Genomic DNA, 22244 nt, shown 5'->3' with positions numbered 1-22244 from the left:
GTCTCTAAAAAAGGAACGTGTTCTTTCTCCTGGATGAATTAAGTTCAATTTACGTGATACTGGAAACCCTCATTTGCGTAAAGTGCCTGGTTACTGCAGAAAGACGATCAGCTCATTAATAGATTCGTTTTTCACGTATAATTTAATAGTATCCATCATGATTAGAGCCTTTTAATCAGGGAAGATAAACACTGCTGATAAGATAATTACTGTTACGTCGTCTACTGCTGCAGCGGCCGTGTAATAATATTCACGGACTCACAGCTCGGTGACGTTGCGGGGCAGCCCCCGGGGCAGAGCCTGTAGGTGTTTGTTGCTGCAGCGGACCACCGTTTCCATACAGGTACACTGGCTGGGACACTGAGGCCCAGGAGCACAGCTGCTGTCCTCCAGCACGGAGCCTGACCAGACAGAGGGGAAGACGGGGCTTCACTGCATGGTTGGTCAAGGCGGATGTGAAGAGGTGACATTTAACGCGATGTGGTTGTCAAAGGCGATTTTAAGGTATCAAACATGTAAACGTGTCACTTCTGTCTACATGCCCCTCCGTAGGTTGAGGCAATCTGTTTTAGCGTTCGACTCCTCCGATTATTCTCCCGCCCTGGTACATTTGCATTCATATTTGAGTGCGGGCATCGTACCGTCCTCGCAGCGGAAGTCGGGCACGGCCACGTCCTGCAGCGGGATCTCTCGGAGGAAGGCGGGGCCCTGGCAGCGGGGATTCCCCGTCACTATCCGTCTGCTCCGAAGCCAAGCCCCGAACCAAGACAGACGGCAGTCACAGTTGAAAGGATTGGCCAGCAGGTTCCTGGCGGAGCGAAAAGATGAAGAGTAGGGGATGAAGAGGGCGGCAAAGAAACAACAGGGGCCATGTGTGTGCGTCTGCGCGAGCGCGTCACTGACAGCGTCGATAGGTTGGGCAGAGTGTCGAAGGCTCCGGGCAGGATGGTGCTCAGCTGGTTGTCGTAGAGGGAGAGCAGCCGGACGCTGGTCAGCCCCGTGAAGCTGCCGTTATGGATACAGCTGATCTTGTTGTTCCTCAGCATCCTACACACACACACACACACACACACACACATTCAGATTTGATTGCTCCAGAGCTTAAAGGACTATACTGCTGCTTTCAGGCCATTACCTTCAGCTCACTGCCATCACTCTTTAGTTTCTCTACATCCCCGACAGCCACTGATTCCATTTTAATTAACATTTCTATGAAAAATCTGTACCAATACTTAACTGTAATTTTAGCAAGCTGATATTTTCTTTGAGAAAATGACTTCTTACTACTCTCCAATCGCACCGTGATAACCACTCTTCCTGAGGGAGTCAGTGCTCATAGTTAAAACTGATTATTCTGGTCATTCTTAGGTTTTTAGGTAGTTTCAGGGTTTGCTCTCCCAACTACATGTCGTTGGTAGGATAACTTTATAAGTACCTTCTTAAATTATCACCTGAGATGACGTGCAGTCGCTGTTGTGTTTTTTCCATCAAGGTTACTCAGTGACTGGCTTGTTTTATCACTTGTTGTTGTTGAGTCCCGTCTGGTTATTTTGTCCATGTTATACCATTTTAGATTTTTTCCAGCTCTATGCCTTTGTTTGGATGAGTAACAATGAGCTTAAACTTGACTCTTTGACCTAGGGGGGTCATTCGTATTTGTCCCTCGGTCTTACCTGCCTGGCCGAAGTCTTGGGGATTTTAATTCTGCTACATTACTCACAGCGCATTCTCTCTGCCCCTGCCGTTACAAAAGGCATCGTGACGGGTAAGAAGCGAACTCACAGCATGCGTAGTCCCTCCACGCCTCTGAACATGCTGCCCCTGACAGACTCCAGGTGATTGGCCGTCAGGTGAAGCTCCACCACCGAGGAGGCACCTTCAAACGCTCCGTCCTCAATATCTGAGATCTTGTTGTTGCTCAAGTTACTGGACGGAGAGAGGAGGAAACACACGATAACAAATGTTCTCAACGGCCTTTGTCACGTGGTGGAAGCCGACCTGGTTGACTGGCAACCAGCCCAACAATCGGAGAAGTGTTTTCCAGTGGTGAAATTAATCAATTATACGTTCCCTCGTTACTGTAAGACATTGCTAGTTTTCTTTTTACATGGGAGGTTAATTGTGAAACGAGGCCAGACAACGAGATCTCTGAGACGCGTTTCTTTTGATGATTGTCAAGAGATCGTCACTGTTGAGAAGTTTTCTGAGCGACCTACATTTTCTTGAGCTGCGTCAGGCCCTTGAAGGCTCCGGTGGCCTCCAGCACGGAGAGGTCGTTGTTGTTGAGACGCCTGGGATGGTCACAGAGCGCAGACATGAAGAAAAAAAAAAAAAAAAAAATCATTAGCAGAAGACTCGGTTTGGAATGTGTGTGTTTGTCCAGTGGGTGTGCATCCATGCGCTATGGGTCCATACACACATGTCAACACGGATATCCATAAAGTAGCTGTGCACAGCGTGTGTGTGTGTGTGTGTATGCTTCGTAGTGTAATCATTATCACTGACTGACTCAAACAGACTATTCCACATTTTAACAGTGTTTACTGGAGCCAGCCTGATATATCAGCAATTCCAGTATCATCAGCTGATATTGGCTTATACTAAATATATCGATGTTGATAGAAAGAAAAGTCGAGCAAACATTTTGATCATCAATTTATTGGTTTTTTATTGATTTGTCAGGCAAAAGTGTCGATTTCTGGCTCCATTTTCTCAGATGTGAGAATTTGATGCTATTCTCTGTTTCATATCACTGCAGATTGAATATTTTGGACAGTTTGTCTGAAAAAATAAGAAGATTAAAGAGGTCATCTTGGGCTCTGGGAACTTTTCACTATCCTCTGATATCTCATAGACTAAATGATTCAGTGGCAGATGCTGTCGTACTATAAACTGCAGCAATAAATGTTTTATGAACTCTATTTTTATGCAAATTTTAACTTCCTTTTCTTGATTCGGTATCTAAATAATATTGTTTTACCTGCTATTATTTATATTTATTATTATTATGGTTAATTTTAATTTTCTATACTGGGAAACTGTACAAAAATATCCTGCTCTCTTTAAGGTCCTGCACAGGTGTTCTCGCTTCCAGCCAACTGGAAGTATCGGTTGGACTCTCGTGTAGAGTGTACATGTGACCTGTGCGTGCTTATGGGAGTGTGTGTGTGTGTGTGTGTGTGTGTGTGTGTGTGTCTCTCACAGCTCTTCAGTGGAGGAGGGCAGGTGTTCAGGGAACTTTGTGAGGCGGAGGTTGGAGCAGTCGACCACATTTGCCTCACAGCGACATTTAGCGGGACACACCGGCTTACTGTTACACTCGTAGCTCTGACGTCTGTCTTCAGTGCCTGGACACACACACACACACACACACACACACACACACACACACACACACACACACACACACACACACACACACACACACACACACACAGGACAAACAGATGGACTTGTGTGGGTCAAACTGCTAGACATAGCTCTTAAGTTATCTATCTATGTAGACGGAGACAGACAGAAGTATTTCTGTTTTTTTCAAATGATCAGAATTGAAACTACAGAGCTGTTCTACCCCTGTGACTGCAGCATTATTGGTGCAGCATCAGGACAATTAATAAGTTACGTACAAGACACACAAATACACAAAATTTACATACAAACACACATGATCACCTGGGATATGGTACTGCTCTTTGGCTGTCATGAAAAAAAAAGAAGAGAGAAAAACCATGTCAAGTCAAAAGGTTTGGAAGCTTCAAAGGAACAAACAGTGACACACACACACACACACACACACACACACTGTCTCCTGGAGGCATGAAACAATCCTTGTTTGTGTCGACCTGCGTGCAGTTTTCCAGGCCTGGCAGTGGACTCAAACTGCATGGAGCGGTTGATATGGTGATCAGAGAGCCTGCCATGGCTTCACTGGCCAGAGGCTGGCTTCACACACTGGCTCCACAGATGGGCATCGAGCGGGAGATGAAAATGGTTGGGAGCTTGTAGTTCAGGCATCGGGTTACAGTCTACCAGATTAATTTGCTTCCTTCTTGTCTTGTTGTCACACACTCTAATAAACACGCTTTTTCCTTCAGTCCCTTTGTGGCCCCTCAAGTTCCAAAAGTATTATGCAGAATGAAAAACTTGTTGATAAAGCTGATATTCTAAGAATACATAAAACACATTATTATTAAGGAAGCTACACAAAATAAATTTGCCATCTCAAGTTTTTAGATTTGAGAGAAAAACTCTGAGTTGCATGGACGGCCTTGAGTGGTTCTGATACATGTCCTTGTTGTGTGCAGCCGTCAAACCTGTTTGATTTCAACTTAGCCAAAAACAAAATGTAATTAGTAATAGTTGAAGCACTCTGGATAGGGGCCTGACATGGGGGATGAGCAGTATCCAATCGCAGAGCTCTCCACCTGGAATAATCTTGTATTTAGTATCCTTGTCTGACCTTGATTTGGTCGGTTTATGATGTTTTATATCAGAGAAAAGCTGCCTTTTCTAGACAAAGCATCATATAACAGTCTGGATTCTATACTATGAAAAGCGAGGTCCTGGTGTCTGACAGCAGAATGCCACTAACTAACTAAAACTAACTAATATATATACATATATATATATACATATATATATATATATGTGTTTATATATATATATATATATATATATATATATATATATATATATATATATATATATATATATATATATATATATATATATATATATATATATATATATATATATATATATATATATATATATCTATATATATATATATATATATATATATATATATATATATATATATATATATATATATATATATATATATACACACACATATTTCTTGCATATACTGTATGTTCATGTATACATCTCTTGAGGGAAGCTTTGCAGCGGTTCAGTATCTTACACTATCAACTGTAGCTCACAAACCCAGACTCCCTCCTTAATTCTTCCTTTAATTTTTTCCCTCTCTCACAAACACCCACAAACACAGTGGCACTCACCGGAGCATCGGAACTTGTTGCTCTTGATCTGTGCGATGCGTTTGTTTGCGAGGCGGCGAGGGCTGGCACAGCGAGCTCCGCTGGTCTCTATGGGGTTTGAACGCAGGAATTCGGCCAGCCACTTCACATTACAGTCACACACAAAGGGGTTCTGGGCCAGGTGCCTGATGGGAAATCACAGGGAGCGAAACATCCTGACGTTAGAAAGGGGGATGGAACGGAACTGAACAGAACAGAACTTAAAACGGTATCTGTTTACTGTCTCACAGTGTCTGGATGCTGTGCAGTGAGCTGAAGGTGCCTTTGGCCAGACTCTGGATCTTGTTGTCGTACAGGGACAGGAGAGCCAGGTTCTCCAAATCTTTGAACACCGTGGCTCTGATACAGTGGATCTTATTTGCATTCAGCAACCTGCAGAACAACAGGAGACCATCAGCAATAAAAAGCCACGTGACATCTCACAAGCTCAACCAGTGAGAGATATAAAACTGAGAAACATCCTCTGAAAACCAATCAACAAACTTTTGGGAGTGCTTAGATAATGACATGACTCTCTTCTCACCAGACTCCCAGCCCCTGTGAACAACCAGACATAAAATGAAGCATAACTCTGCGACTGCATGGTGCACTCTTCATCTAAAGTTTGATAACTGCAGCCTTGTTTTTCATGTTGAAATATTTAAAACTGAATCCAGCGAGGTGGTGTTCTTTTCGTCACAGAAGCTGTAGGATGGACTCACGTTGATTTACCGTACTCCGAACAGTGAAAATGGTCTTGAAATATGTCCTGCGTTTAGCCCATTCATTCTTTTTGTTCCTTGGTTCTGCAGTGCTTCTAGCCACAACCTCTGGGCGTCCGCGCGTAAGGTTTAAAATTATTACCACTAAAGGCTCCACGTGTGAAATGCAGTGCAGGGTAAATAAGTAGATGAACATTAATCAATAATTAAGAGTAACAAAAAAAAAAGTAACATCACAGCAGGTCGTGAGAAACAGATTCATATCGGCTTGACTCAGCAAAAAAAGGCACACAAACACGCATTAGTTTCCATCCCCCAGTTCAACAAATTATGGGCACTTTCAAGCCATTTGACACCTGTAATCAATTTATGTAAAAAACAGTCAATGTAAATGTCAGTCCGGAAAAAAAGTATATGTATATTGTGGTTTGGACTTACAGCAGCTCCAGTGAGGCCAGGCCATCAAATACACCGCCAGGCAGCTCAGTGATCTTATTACCATACAGAACCCTGCACACAGAGAGGGGTTCAGGATTTCCTTTTCTTTAAAAGACCCTGTATTCATATATATTCCATCAGTCTGTTGCTAGTTACCATGATCAGACACATGCAGTATATGCATACACACAGACCCGCAGACCACCCGCTGTGACTATTTGTAAGCCCTGATATTTCATAGGAAATCTCTGTTTACAGAGAGCAGGCGCCACTCTTGCATTATTCATACCAGCGGCTGCACAAAGCACACGCATGCTGTGAACCATATGGAGTTATAGACAGGCATAATAAAGACATACTGTATGTAAACACGTATTGGTAGAGACAGTCTCATAACACTCACTCAGACGTGTGTGTGTGTGTTACTCACAGTGAGTTGAGAGCTCTGAGGCCGTGGAAAGCATCTGGAGCAATCTCAGATATCTGGTTGTTACTCAGGTCTCTGGGGGGGTGGGGGGCGACACACACACACACACACACACACACACACACACACACACACACACATAAAATTAAGTCACGGCAGACAGACACACTTTCTATTTAAGGAAGTACAGAATGCTTGAGTTTTGTTTTGATGTATACCATGGGTTTCCGTGCCGATTCAACGGTAACCCATCGGGAGCAGGGATCATACTGTTATCCGTGATTGCAAATTGAGCCTTAATAAACAAACTAAATCAGTAGTTCACTCTCGTTTCTATCAACTCAGGGAAAAATCTCTAAGATTAGATCATTAATCTCTGCAAAAAAAACCTGGAAACTGTTACTCATGTATTCATTATTTCCCCTTCTTGTCTCCTACAGAATCTCTTTCCTGTTTTATTAAAAATTCTGCTGACGGGACTTCGACTCCCAACTAAAAACCAATCCTCGTATGCCAAGGCCTTTTGCGCCATATTAGTGAGCTGTCAACGTCCCCCTTGCTTGTTCCCTTAGCTCTGTAGGGACCTTCCTTCCTGGTCGCTCCAAGGTCGACATTTAGTCACAAAGGTGAGCCAGACTTTGCTTCCATGGCTCGGAGACTCTTGAATGGGCTGCCTGTGGACATCAGGGAACCTAAAACAGCTTTAAAACTCATCTTTTACAATTTAGCTTCAGTGATTTTTTATTTACTTACCCATTTATTATTTTACTAACTTAGCTAATGGCTGGTTTAATGCTGTGTTTTTGTTTCTGTTTTCGTGATTCTTTTATTATTTTTACAATGTCTTCTTTACTATTATCTGATTGTTTTATAGCTTTGTTTACATGTGTATTGTCATAAATACCTTTATAACTGTATTTTTGGCAAAAGTGGCATAAACATTAAGTGATTTATTGTTAAAATAGAAGTCTGAATCTGAAATGAAGGAAGTGAGAAAGTGTTAATGGTGCATTGTTACCTCTGACAAGGAGGTCATGTGTTCACCTGGTCTGTTGGTTGGTTGTTTTATTTGTCAGCAGGATCACGCAAAAAGTACTGAACCCATTTGTACCAAACTCGGTGGAGGGATGGGGCATGGCCCATGGAAGAACCCATTCAATTTTGGGACAGATCTGGCTCATTTACTATAAATTTGACTTTTTTTCTCTGAAGTCTGGCGTATGTTGTTTGACACTGGCCTTGGCGGAGGTCTGCGCTCTACTGAGTGCATTTTCTAGTTTTTTTGTCTAACATTTCCATGTGTTATTCTCTGGGGTCACACATGCGGGAATGTTTTTCTTGTTCATTCTTCTTATCCTCAAACCAAATCAAATAAATACAATTTATAAAGTGGAGGGACCCCACCTCATAACTGGACTGTAAGTGAGCTTGAGGGCAACTTTTTATGTAAAAGGCAGACTCGGAGAGAGAGAAAGAGCTGTTCTGCTGACCAAGTTGAAGTTTTGACGTGTCTGATTTGGTCTGGCAGGCCAGACCGCAACATGTTAGATTAGAAAATCTTTGCTCTGTTGCCACATCTGTCACTCAACTGTCCAAATGAATTTTAAGACAAACCCCTTAAGCCAGCCTGGTAATGTAATCAACCCCCCTTTAACACTCAGGACAGTTTCATAGTGATGATGTAAGGGGGCAAAGAAGGGGAAAAAGGATAAGCCTAAGAGGAAAAGGAAAACCCAGAGAGACAAAGACGGAGAGGAAGAATTTCTGAGGATGGAAATGGGCACAGGAAGAGAGAAGAGAAAAGCAGCAATAGTGGATGGAACCAAAACCACAAAGTAAGCAAGAAAGAAAAAAACTAAAACAGGGTAGAAAGTCAAAAAGTCATGAACATTATTATTGTGGTTGAACAAGGATTTTTTTAGAAACACAAAGCGCACACACAGTATGTACCAGATCTCAATGATACACGCTTGATTCATCAAGCGAGACCCTTAAAAGGCCTCTGATGGGGACTGCATCTCTTTGCAGGCTGACATAAATCAAGTGCTCCCCGATGCTGAAAAGCCACTGGGGCTGTTTGTTATGTCGAGCAGGAAAACCACAGCTCAGTGAATAGTGGAGACAGAAGAAGAGGAGAGCGGTCTAGCTGGCAGATCAGAGTTAAGAACATGAACATTTTCTGAGGCATTGCCCATCTGGAGGTAAAAATACGGCAGTCCCATTGGTTGAGGTAAACCTCAGGGGGTGGAGCCGTAAAACCACAGCTTCCCTGGCTAGATGGCGTTAGTCTAGCTGACTTTCAGACTACTTCCTCTCAAGAAAAATGATTATTTAATCATTTAATGTCATGATAATCATAATTGCACCACAAATCATTGAAGCTAAAGGAAAGATTTTAGTGCTGATGTTAAACTTCTCAAGCAAAAACAGGCTCAACATCACAGCAAAAAAGACTGTGGTTGGATTTAAGTTGGAAATAAATAAATCTCTGAAAATCCAATCTTAATCTTAGAGTGTTCACCTAATTGTTTTTCTGAATGACAGCATGTAAAGCGAAACGCACTAAGACTACATTAAAAGCGGCCCGGTGCGGCGAATCATCCGTCTCCTTTCATAACGTTCTGCTGGTGTGTTGTTGGGTGCGCTGGAACGGTAAGGTGAACGTGCTCGGCTGTAACAGCGGACTGTCAGCACGTTCTCCGCCACAGAAGCTGGGTCGGCTGGATTTGGATTACGATCACAGAACTGCAAACTCCCCGGGTCGAGCTAACTTTAAAACTGAGCGAGACTGAAAAATCCCTTGGAATCTGAACAGAGACGTGACATCTGCTCCTTCCGTGAATTTCTGATTTCAGGACATCTCATAACTTCTTTTCCATCCCATTCATTTATTGCCATTTCTTGTTGGCAGCAGGTGAACCAGATGTTCTTCTCCCCAGACACGTCCTCCTGCTGTCGGGGGATAAGGAAGCTTCCCCCGGCCAGATTGGATACAAAATCTATTCAGCGTATCCAGCGTATCCTCTCCCACAGATTTAAAAAAAATTTTTTTTTTAACTTGACCTTGGATTAAATCATCGTTGTCTTGTATTAAATATTTCACATTTAATAGAAAACATTCAGTGTTACGTCAACCCGAGGTGATATTTTGAAGCGTAACTCTGAAACTGCACCATGAAGCAGTGCTTTGTTCGGAGGACTCACATCCGTCGAAGCTTCTTGTAGGAGGTGAAGGCGCCTGGAGGAACCGACTTGATGCCATTCTGCTCCAGTCGACTGGAGAGAGAGAGAGACAGAGACACGGTCAGACAGAGACAGACAGAGCTTCACAGTTTGCCTCCTGTAGGTAGTTACACACCACAGCACAGCTGCCAGCGTGTTGTTGCTTCCATCAGCAGGCCCGTCTGCAGTTTCCACTCAGACTATCCAAAGAGCCGTCAACATGCAACATCAGTTCTAAAAACACTTTTTTAAATGTGTCACAGAAAACGTAAGATATGAGTTGTTTGATTAAAACAATGTAGAGGTTGCTTCTCCTCCTGATGTTTCCTCGTACGTATTCCTACAGATTCCTCATTGTTTTGGCACCGTCCTTGCGCCGATATCAGATTACTATTAATGAATTATTCATTACCAAGCTTGATTCTACGGGCGGGCAATACTGAAAATTTCCCGGCGAAAAAGTTCAAGAATTTTTTTCTACGCGGTTTTGCAACAGGCCAGCACGCCGCAGCCCGGCTGCTACCGCTCAGCCCCCGCGGCGGTTTCCTCCTCTGCCAGCAGACATGAGTTCATATCTCCGTGCTGCAGCGGGGACAAGCGTGCGGAGCCTTTAATGCGGGATCGCACATCAGAACAACTGATGTGTTGGCCTAAGTGTAAAGTACATGTAATGGCCTGTAAAATCTATTTATTAGATTCTTTTCCAAGTTACCACCCGCTGTGATCAACGGCCCCCGTCACGCTACCGAATGTGAGCCACAAGCTGAAGTGCAGCAGGTTTAAGAGAGTGTCTGTTTAAGTGCCCCCGAAAACCACTGTGTTTTCAGTCGGGGCAGGTTTCAATGTTTTTCATATTAAAAGTAGCTGGAGAGCACACGAGGAACCAGCACAGTTATATAAGTAATGCTGCACTCCTCCTTTTCCAAGATATAAAGGTATCGCATTCGTTGTATTCTGAGTTTGGTTCTTTCCTTGTAGTAGAATCGTTGGGGCCTTCATTTAAGGTGACAAAGAATGACATTAAATAATCTTCCTCTCGGAAAGAGATGGATTCATTAGGAATTTTACGCGCTGTTGCAAAACACAACCGTGCGGAGGTTTTGCTGCTATATCTTTACTTGGTCTGATATGACCAGCAGCCAATGCTGGGCATGGTAAGAAACTTTAGATGCTGTAGATATTGATGTATGTTCTCGGAGACTTTTTCCTTGTTGCTTCATCCGAATACAAAATAGTCAAATCCGTGTTATTTATGAGTCTACATTCACAACTTTTTCTGCCAGGGGACTCACATCTCAGTCATGGCCTCAGGGAGGTGGGCGGGGATGGCAGTGAGGCCCCTTCCTCGACAGTCCACAATGTTGTTGCTGCAGGAACACATCGGGGGACAGGAGCCGGACGCCAGGCTGCAGGGCTGAACGAAGGCACTGCCGCCGTGGCCTGAAGACAAAGAGGAAAAGCTGCTGAAAAACCTCCACTCCACCCCCCGGACTTGGACCTAGGTTAGCGCGTTGACCGACGCTGAGCTGCTGTACCTGAGCAGGCAAAGTCACTCTTGCGCAGCTCGGCGAGGTTGAGGCCCCTGAGCGTGGGAGGAGAGCTGCACTGGGTGTAGAGGCCCAACGCCGGCCGCTGCCGCAGCCACGGGGACAGCCAGGCCAGGTGACAGTCACAACGCAGAGAGTTAGAGTGGAGACGACTGGGAAGAGAAGGAGGGAGGGGCAGAAAGGGAGATCAAGGTGAAGAGGGAAGACAAACGAGAGGCAGGAAAGGGAGAGACGGAAAGCGGGACGGAAGGGACGAACGGGTGAGACCAAATGAGGAGGAGGAAAAGAATAAGTAAGGAGGTATTGCAGGGGAGAGGAAAGGAGGAGAAAAGGAGCGAGCAAGGGAAAGAGGATGGAAAGAGAAAAAAGAAGGAAAAAGGAGGAAATAAGGAAGGACGGAGAGAAGTAGGAAAAAAAATTAAAGAGGTAGAAAAATAAAACACAGGTATAGTTAAGTATCTGGCTGTGTTCTTCCAGCCAGAGAGAAACCTCCAGCATTCTGGGTAATGTAGTGAAAGGAGCTGGAGCACTTACAAGGTGCGGAGCTTCGGCATGTGGTTGAAACTGGAGACGGGAATGCTGCTGATGTTGTTGTTGTTCAGTGTGCTGGGAGAGAGGCAGACACGGGAACGGATTTGAAACGGAGGAGTCTATCAGGTGCCGGGATAATATCACCGTGAGGGAATGCAGCATATTCCTGTATCTAAATTGATTTTTCAGAATACTCACAGCACTTCTAGAGATCGCAGGGCTCTAAACGCCCCCTCCTCGATACAGCTGATATGGTTTTTATCCAGCTGACTGGTAAAAAAAAAGAAAAAGATCACCAACACAACTTTACACGACTCCTTCCACGCAGGTTTAGTTATGTTCAAGCACATTGGAGCAGCTGATGTGAGTGTTCCTGCACAAACTGGATCTTTTGATTGTGTTTGTGACGTTCATGGTTGCATTAGCAGATTGTATCATCATCGCCACTGTATCCATCAGTTTCTAATCTCTGCTGTGTGCGTGTGTGTCTCTGTGTACTACAACTGTCACGCACAGGTTTTTGAGGTCCGTGGCTCCTCTGAAGGCCCTCCTTGGGATGGCCTGGATGGCATTTTCACTCAGGTCCCTGGAAAACAGAGAAACAGGGAGAAAAACCCGCTGTTGAGAGATCACCGACTCGACACACTGTTGGCTTGTTCCGAATGTATCTGCAATCAATAGCTAAAATATGCTTTGGTCGCACATGTTTCTGTCCTACCAGCAGCTCATAGCCCAAAAAGCCTTGAGAGAGACATGTTGACACACAGTCACTACGCAAGACAAATGGTTTCTATTTTCTTACTCATGAATTCCACTTTTTCTCCTGATCTGTAGTAACCTCCGGTTATGTGAGCACCCATGTCTGTTTGTTGTTGGTTTGTTTGTCTGTCTGTCTGTTTGCCAGCAGGATCAAGCCAAAAGCACCGGACCGATTTGGGCCAAACTCGGTGGACGGATGGGGCATGGCCCAGGGTAGAACCCCCTACATTTTGCGGCTGATCCAGATCATTTACTATGAATTTGATTTTTTATTTTTCTCCTCTTCCATGAAGTCTGATGTGTGTTGTTTGACACGGGCCTTGGCAGCGGCCATTTTCTAGTTCAGTGATGCTTTGGATATACTGTGGTTTGGTACTGCTGATGCCACTAAAGCAGAGTGACTAAAAGAAGGCTTCCACATCTTCTTCTCCATCTGTTAAAGCCAAATGACTCACTGGGAATAAGAAACATTTAAAACAATTTGAAAAAGAAACTGCAGTCACACATCTAAACTTCATATTAATTTAGAGCATTTCAAAACCTTGTGTCAGAGCTTAATATCCCTGCCGGTAAACTCTGGGTCCTCCTGCAGCCTTTACCCCCTATCAGTCTCATAGCGTTCAGGCTGTTCCGCACCATTGCCAGCTAGTTTGATATGAATCTAAACAGCAGATCCTCTTTATCTTAATGTGGTTTTTTTCCCCTCCAGCCTGGAGGAGCCTGGGGGGGGCGGCCAGATCGCTCATCCCCCCAGAGAGGGTCACATGTACTACAACAGGCCGGCTTCACTATCGACAAAAAGGAGGACGAGATGCAATGTTACCGCTAGAAAGACGGTGTAGGAAAGGAAAAATGAACGGTAGCAACAACAACAGAGCCCAACTGATAAAAGCAAAAATAAAGGGATAAAAAAATGTGTGTGTCTGTCTGCATGTGTGTGTGTTACAGATAAGCCACAGGGGAGGATGTACATCATCTTTGGCTGCCCATTGAGGACCTCAGACACACTCCATTAACGTCTGGGTCAAACCCGAGAGCATGACGGCAGAGGAAACGCCCACTTACTTCTAATTCAGCTCAGAGCATAGCTGAGCCTACAGCTGAGGCTGAAGGCTTAGACTGAGGAAAGTGAGCAGAGTTTGGTGATATACAGCAGAGTCTCACGAGTCCGGTCTGGGATATTACGCCTCTGGTAACAATAGGTCCCCCCCCCCTCCGGTGTCAACCTTGCTACAAACTTTACTTTTGTTCACCCCATCTGTGGTATGGATCCAAGAAGCTGGCACAGAGCAGTCTGAGTTCCCCAAGTACTGCTCATGTAGGGGTTACAGGAAAGGAAGTTGTCTCTCCATTTTTCTTCCACCCACTAATTTATTTTATGCCTATATCGCGCATTACAGCCTTGCAAAGCCATTACCATGGCTATAGGCTTGGCACTATTGTCAAGCCACACTCAGTCACTTGATGTATTCAGTCTTCTGTCAGTTACAGCTCTGCTTCTGTTGAAGGTTCAGTGGAAAGCCGGAGGTTTCTTCTGTGTGGCCAGACCAGAGGAAGTATCATGGAGAGGTCAGTGGTTAACAGCAGCAAGTCAGCCCGTGATAAAATGCATCACCAGGATAAAACCCAGATGAAGCCAAACTACACAAACCCAAAAAAAAACAAAGAAAAAAAAAACTAGACACTGAGGACTGTGATGAAAGCAGAGGGATGAATACGTTTGTTGAGGGAGAAAGCTCAGCAGTGGCATGAAACAACCAGTAAAGGAGGTGGTGAGCGATATACAGAGTGATGGAATGGTCAAAAAGAGGCAAGGCTGATGGATGGACAGAGTGAAAGAGCGCGGGGTGGTGCAGGACATGGAGATTGATACGGGGAAAAGCGAGGACATACAGTAAATTATAGGGTGAAAAGAAAGTGGTTCGGCATCTCATCCGGCAGACCCGGCGAACAGTGGATGGATTGATGGATGAACAGAATTTAGAGAGGGAAAAAGGAAAGTTAGAGACCGAATACGAGTCAGAGAGAGAGAAGAGAGAAGAAAAAAAGCCAACAGCAAGACTGTGCAAAGAGTTGGAGCAGAAGAGAAGGCCTGCTGTGATCATTCAGAGAGAGAGAGAAATGGGGGTTCGATAGAGACAGGAGAAAAGAGATGAAGTCCAGTTGTTCGTGCAGTTTTCCTGCTTCATCTCAGAGAGAGCTGAAAGCCAGTGAAGCAGACTAATCCTTTATTTCTGTCTGTCCGTCCTTCTCCGTTCGCTGCCGCTAAGCTCTGTACCCAACCATGGATATGAGCAGCGGAAAACCAATATTGTTAAAAGGACTTCAGTTCTGTTCTTCATAAATAAGTTATTTCTCTACAACACGAAAAAGGAACAGGACAGAGCTCGGCTACGCTGCTGCCAACACAGCAGCGTGTCAGCATCAAAAAGAGGAGACACAAAGTTTGCAGAGCTTAAACTGATCCTCAAGAAATACAGCTGGAAGTTTTAAACAACGTGCTTTCAATGCATTTCCTTTACATTTGAGTTTGAATCAGCAGTTTAACGGAACAATAGCTTGCAGTAGCCTTGAATACACGAAACAAAATGTGATGTTACAGTAACCGTGATGGATTAGCCACCCGAAGCAAGCTCCAAGTCTCAGAAAGTTGCTGTTAGGTGAGGGAAGGAGGTAACGACGCAGTAAAGACTCAGACTTGCGTGTGTTTGAGCACAGGGAGCACTGGGCAGGACCAGCTGAACTAAATCAAATTAAGTAACAGATCCATGAGTTTGAAGGCTTGTCAGGCGGCACACCTCTGCACGGAGGTTTACAACTCCCCAAGACGGGACTTGGGAAGTTATCACAGTAGCAATTATTCTGTCTTTTGTCGAGACAATTGCAAGTTAAACAGTGCTCATGTAGCGACGTAATCTAGCAGGAATGCGTGCTTGCATTTATGTAATTGGCCGCTGCAGCACCTTGCCGGATGACGTCGTGTTTCAGCGAAAGGTGAGCCGGACTGAACTTGTCGTCCGTGTCTTTGCCAGAGCCGTCTGCATTGGCACCCTCGCCGCATTGCAACACATGAGAGGGCTGCCTTTTTTCCACGCAGGCCTTGGAGACTTTCAAATAAACTGAGGCCAGCTTGACAGCAATAAGCTGCCTGACTGCCCGGCAGATACACTCTGCTCTCTGGTCGGTGGACGGCCTTTGCTATGTGAAGTTGTGCCTGATTATCCTTTCCCCCGCTTTCCTTCCTTCTCGAGTTTCGTTTCATAAGGTGTTTTTCTTGTATTTCTTATGACATGGTTGTCCACAGTGAAAAGCTCTGGGGAGTCCTGACACAGGAATTACTCGGTATGCAAGCAAAATGGGTATTGTTTTGATATGGTTCCATATTTGTGCAATTTATTACAGACAATTTTACATATAAGAAATATCGAAACAATTCAAGAACATCAGTACAGGGCATCCTGATCTACTGTACATACCCTATTACCACAACCCCCTTGGTTATTTGTTGCAAGTCATACTCCTCTCTCTCTCTCTCGCTCTCTCTCCCTCCCTGTATTTCTTGTCTCTGTCGCTGCCGTCACTATACAATAAATGCAACATAGCAAAAAAAAAAAACTGCCACAGGTACATTCCTGTAAGTAAAAGTTACGTAAATGTCCCTTCTCCATCCCTCCCAAGTCTACAGTCAAACTAAAACACGATCATTATTAGCTATTGGTGTTAAATCAAGAGTATACCACAATGTCAAGACGACATGACAATGAAAAATGACAACGTACATAAACCATGTGCCCAGTTGAATAAAACACACCTGATTAATGAGGAACCTGGTGTAAAAAAAAAAAAAAAAAGTTAAAGAGGATGAAAAACGGGGGTGAAGCTGCAGAGTCTTGTGGCTCTGCTTCAACATCTGTTCAACATGGGTTTTCATGACATAAATAACATAAACAATGAGTATAAGAATAAAGTAATAATCAATAACAGTAAGAGGTCAGATGGGAAATCTATCTAACTGTATGTACACATACACCCCTCAATACTTCATATTCATAAATACATCCGCTGAGGAGTATTAATAGACAGCTCTCTCTCTCATGTTCACACAAACACAAACACACACACACACGTACGTTTGTTCCACCGTTGCCGTGGTGACAACTCATTGACATACTGCATTCCCCAGCCCCTCACCCTGAACCCTAGAACCAAATCTTAACCCACAAAAAAATGCAGGAAGGGAAAAGGAGGAGAGTCCCCAATAACTGGTGTGTATTCGGTTTTAAGTCCCCACCGGGATATAAAACCAAGCCCACACACACACACACACACACACACACACACACACACACACACACACACACACACACACACCTATATATACACAACACGAGTATTAAAGATGCTTTCCCATCAGGTTACCAAGACATCTGTTACCAGGACACCAGGAGGCTGGATATGATGTTTACTGGAGGGAAACAGACTGGTCACAGCTGGATGTGTGTGTGTGTGTGTGTGTGTGTGTGTGTTGATAGTACGTAGTCTCATGATATTTGCTCTCTGTCCTGCTATCTCCTCTATTCATGTTCTGATCTGTTCTGTCATCCGTTGTGTCCGTGTCCATCCTCCCCTCCTCTTCATCCTCTCATTGTTCCGCCGCCTCTCCTGTCGTTCCAATATCCTCCTCCTCCCTCCGTCCCTCCCTCTCTGCTCACAGAGGAGGGTGAGAAAGGTAAACTTTCCCACTCGTTTCCTACTCATCTTTTCCCTCGTCACCTCACCGTCCATCCATCTCTCTCAACTAGGGTCAGTGGTAGTCAAGCAATCTGACTGGTCGAAGAGGCATTCGTGCACACATTCGGTTGTTCCCAGTCACTAGTGCTTGCGCTTGTTTTAACTGTTGATCCGGTCGGTGACCTTTCCTGCTCTTTCCCATTTTGTGTTTCGTTTTTTCAATCTGTTGTTCTTGATATTAACATCTTTTAAGTCTATATTCTGATTATCAGAAAGAAACGTCCCGTCACAACTCAGCGTGTCATTGAAGTCACAGCCCATTTGCACCCCGGTCACCCCAACTGCATTTGCACCTCATTTGCACTGGATGGCTATCAAAGAAGGCCAAAACTGTAACTGCAATCAAGAAACATGAGAGACGGATCCGATGGCTCAAACCACCTCCGTCTCACCAAGACGCACCTGCGATCTTTACTCCTCCCCAACTGCAGCTACGTCAAAGTGCCCTCTGCAGAAAGTAGCCTCTAAAGGGTCCCAACTGAGGATGAGATTACACTGAAACCATCCGCCATTCTTCCTGTCTTGTATAAAGCAGCAGGAAGAAAGTCGCTCCTGGGATTCCAACACGTGGAGGACGCAGCAGGCCGTCGTAGTGTTGATCTGATCCCCTCTCAGCGCAACATTACAGTCTTCCCATGTAAAAGCATTTTGTAACTCTGTTTTCATAGTCAAGTCATTCATGCTTGGATGTTAGGTTGAGCAGTAGTTGTTAGCGAGTTAAACTGTTATCGCCGTCGCCGAACTGCTTAACTGTACAAGTAAAGCTGGTCAGACGCTGCAGTTGTATCGATCTTGCCCGTAACGTTAACTAATTCACACTGCGACTCTCATGCTCATGTTGACCAGACCTCACACTGAACGTAAACACGGAACCACCTGGTCGGTTTCGTCCAGAGACAGCTCCAGTAAAGTTTACTGAAAAGTGATGGCTGCGTCGGGGACAATGATGATAAGAAAGACAGAATGGCAGCATTATGTTGGGCAAATTCTATCATGAGCAGTAAGTAATAAAAAAATAATAATAATATGGAGCCACAGACGCAACCGCATGTAAAATACTCCTCCAATAATATTAAAACAAGCTCGCTTGTAACGGATCTCTTAATAGCAGCCATTTGGGAAACCGGACCATGGTTCTGCTCAAGCTGCAGACAGCCGACAAAAAAATCCATCAAATCGTCCGAGAGCCAGAACGATGATCGTTGGGGTGTTTAATCAGGCGTCGTGACCCCCCTCAAACTGCCCGTCAAACGACCCACCGATGATTTCACCAAGTTCCCGGCAGCGTGGAGTGCACATATTAAATTTGGAAAAAAACCAGAGCCCCCGTATCGGACCACTAACCAGCATGTACCCTGATATAAGTTATATTCTTCCCTTCTTAGGCAGTAAACAGACAGCTTCAGGTGAATTGCTACCAACCTCTGGAACGGAGCAGGGCCAACCCAGATTTACAAATGACTTACAAAAACCAAGAATAACGCAGTCAGTCAATTTGTGATCTTGCTGAGTGAGTCACAAATAGTATGTGGCTAAGTGTAAACAATAGTGTTTTAAATCAGTTTTTCTAGGGTTTTTTTTACAGGATACAACCCTTCAAATAAAAAGGGCAAATGGCACTTTATTAAAGGGGCAGTTCATAATTTTTCAAGACTGACTTAGACTCAGGTGCCCATATGAACATCGAAGGTTTTACTTGCTGTAATTGCTCCCAATCTTCATACCGGCCATTAAAAGATCCCTTCCCAGTTCACTTCCAGTGTAAGTGACGGGGGACAAACTCTACAGCCTCCATTTCATACAAAATTACATTTAAAAAGTTTATCCGAGCCCGATTTGAAAAACCATGAGACTGCGTTGGCCAGGTCAAGTGGATATCTGCCAAAGTTACTGCCTTTTTATCAAAAAGATTCCCTTGTTGTGATTCTATCCTTCCGCCGCAGTCCAACAGGGAAACGCAGTCCGCTGTCACGGAAACACAAAGAAGGGATTCTTTTAGTAAAAGGACGGTAACTTAGGAAAAATACCCACTTGATGTGTTTGATTCCGGCTATTTAAGCCTAATATTAGCTTCAGATAAACTTTTTTAATGCAGTTTGCATGGAATGAGGACTGTAGATATTATCCCCCATCATTTGCTTTGGAGGCTCATTAGGCGGGGGTCTACTGACGGCCAGAATGAACGAGAGGAATATCTACAGGAAAGCAAAATCTGTCTCACAGTTCATTAGACAACTGTTAACACGGCCCGTAATCATTCTGCTGCGAGTGCTGCAGTTAGAGTCGGAGAGACATGATGACAATGAAGTTTCTGTGGAGGTTTTTGTTCTGTTTTCATGGGATTAATTACAGTGCAGTACAGGATTAACCTTGCGTGTTCTGGAGGCAAAAAAAAAAAAAAGACCAGAGCGGGCAATTCCCAATCGGCAGGAAACAGTATCAGCTGATGTAGCTGAAAGATAACGCACCACCCAGAACGCCCTACCGAGGCTAATGGGTTACCACTTTCCTACCGACGCACAACCACTGACTAACTCCCTCACTCACACACACACACACACACACACACACACACACACACACGCACACACACACACACACACACACACACACACACGGACGCACGCAAACACAAACACACAAACTGTCTTGTTTGACCCCCGTCCAGCCAGGTTAGCAGACAGAGTCAGAGCAACAGCACAGTTAATATTTTATTGTCATAGTCTGGTCCCCTCCTCAGCCTGATACAGACGAACACACACAGTATAAACACCTTAAATAAGTTATCATCTACAGAACTGAAAGATACCGAGAAACAGGCAGGAGGAGGAAAGAAAGATGATAAGAGAGAAAAGGAAAACAGTCTTCGCAAAAGAGAAGGAAGAGCAAAGACAAAATACATCGAGACCCGACAGAGTGAGGAGAAAAAATAAAGTTAAAACCAGATGTGGAGCACAGAAAGAACAGAAAACTGAGCTGCTGCAGCATCACAATGCAGACAAACACGGTTGAGTGGGAAACCACACTTAGAGAGGATGACCCTAAAAAGACCTGCCCGTGACACACGTTCGCACACACTGGGAATCTCCCTTCAAACACACACACACACACACAATATAATATTGAGGAATTAACTGGAATGTCTAATTATATCAGTCAAGAGGAAGCTGATCAGACTTGATCCCCAAAATCACGCACACTCACATCTGCAAGCACATCTCTTACTCATTCTGAACAGGTAAATCCACCCACACACACACACACACACACACACACACACACACACACACACACACACACACACACACACACACAGGTGTACACGCCCTCTTCACCGGGATAAAGATCCAGAGGGAACCGGAGAGAGAGATGAAGAGAGACGAAGGGAAAAAAGGAAAATTAGAGAAGAAGGAAAAAAAAGCTGATAACATTTTACGTTATATCCCCCTGGTTAGCATTTATAAGCAGTAAACACACATTAATAAATGGTTTAGAACACACTAATGTAGTTGTAAGCAGATAAAAGGACGTGTTTAAGTGTTTATTAATGTGCAATATTTGCCAACAATTAGAACTTCCATGAAGTATCACATTATTACAGCTGTGTTTCACTGCATTGTTTTCATTATTTGTACACCAGCATCCACTTGTGCTTGTCCACAGATGGAGTTATATTAGTTATTTAATGCATTTACAAAATTATATCTACATACAACTACTTTATAAGGTGTAATAAACCATTTATTGCATGTTTTGAGTGCAAACTAAAATCTAGTATTTACATGTGTCAAAAAGCCAAATGTATCACCTTCATTGTCACTTGAGGATATTTTATATTAAATAACTACTCTTTAAAAAAATGTATCGTTCCGTATCAAAAGCTCAGAAACGTCTCGAACCACTTCTTCAGCGTAATAAACGTCTCCGCTGTGGATCCGTAAGTTCAGTGTTTCCCAAACAATCAATACTTTGCCAATAAGCTGTCACTCACACTAAGCCTGGTGGAGCCTCAGAGCTATGAGGAGGTGAAATGCTTCGCAGAGGAAGTACTTAGCTAGACTTGTGGCCAAAAGTATCCGACAATCCCTGTTCCCATTTGGCCCATTAGTTTCAATGACGCGGAATCTTAATGCGACAGATTTCAAAGATAAAGACGATGGCGTACTTCTAACTTGGTGTCAACAGTTGGTGTCGGTCCCTTTCCCTGTTTCAACCTTTACAAATCCCCAACCCCATGGCACAAAACCAAGTCTATAAAGATTTTTTTTTTCCCCCTCCTGCTTGGTGTTGAAAAACTTGACTGGCCAGAGAGCCTGACCTCAACCCTATCCGACACCTTGGAAATGAACCGCAACGCCGACTGTGAGCCAGGCCTCATCAACCAACACCAGTGTCGGACCTCACCAACGGGCGTGCGCCAGAAAAGGAAAAAATCCCCGCAGCCAGATCCCTAATTTCCAATGGGAAGTTGGAGTTGGACTCTCGGGCTGTTTGGAACAAGCTCCCATAAATATCAACTGCAGAGAACTGGACTATGCTGCAGGAGTGGTTTGGGAAGTTTCTACAGACTATACACTTTTAAGAGACATCTTTCAAGACAACAGGGGTGAGCATTTGATGCACAAAAGGGGGTTTTGGTGGGGTATTCCCTCAAAATATCCGTTTTCCTGCTCTGTACCGTTCGGTATTAGCAGAATACAGCATGTTCTCAGTTAAACACAATTAAACTAATTTTATGTTTTTGTAGCAAAGCAGAGGCACACTCATT

General features: G+C 44.1%; 1 protein-coding gene across 1 annotated transcript in view; it reads right to left on the bottom strand.

Annotated features, from left to right (window-relative positions):
- The window catches only part of slit1b (slit homolog 1b (Drosophila)), a 67416-nt gene that overhangs the window by 18597 nt on the left and 26575 nt on the right, over positions 1-22244 (bottom strand). Inside the window, exons 5-21 of the mRNA XM_040145984.1 lie at positions 12441-12512; positions 12125-12196; positions 11930-12001; positions 11384-11547; positions 11141-11288; positions 9831-9902; positions 6630-6701; positions 6200-6271; positions 5289-5432; positions 5022-5185; positions 3673-3696; positions 3203-3347; positions 2217-2291; positions 1783-1926; positions 904-1047; positions 642-808; positions 263-401 (exon numbers count right to left, since the gene is read on the bottom strand). Of these exons, the coding sequence (XP_040001918.1) occupies positions 263-401; positions 642-808; positions 904-1047; positions 1783-1926; positions 2217-2291; positions 3203-3347; positions 3673-3696; positions 5022-5185; positions 5289-5432; positions 6200-6271; positions 6630-6701; positions 9831-9902; positions 11141-11288; positions 11384-11547; positions 11930-12001; positions 12125-12196; positions 12441-12512 (1890 nt within the window). The remainder of the gene's footprint in view (positions 1-262; positions 402-641; positions 809-903; positions 1048-1782; positions 1927-2216; positions 2292-3202; positions 3348-3672; positions 3697-5021; positions 5186-5288; positions 5433-6199; positions 6272-6629; positions 6702-9830; positions 9903-11140; positions 11289-11383; positions 11548-11929; positions 12002-12124; positions 12197-12440; positions 12513-22244) is intronic.

This window comes from Xiphias gladius, chromosome 15 (assembly GCF_016859285.1).
Source record: "Xiphias gladius isolate SHS-SW01 ecotype Sanya breed wild chromosome 15, ASM1685928v1, whole genome shotgun sequence".
Lineage (NCBI taxonomy): Eukaryota > Metazoa > Chordata > Actinopteri > Istiophoriformes > Xiphiidae > Xiphias > Xiphias gladius.
The sequence above is the reverse complement of the archived record's forward strand: the minus strand, read 5'-3'. Positions and strand labels throughout refer to the sequence as shown.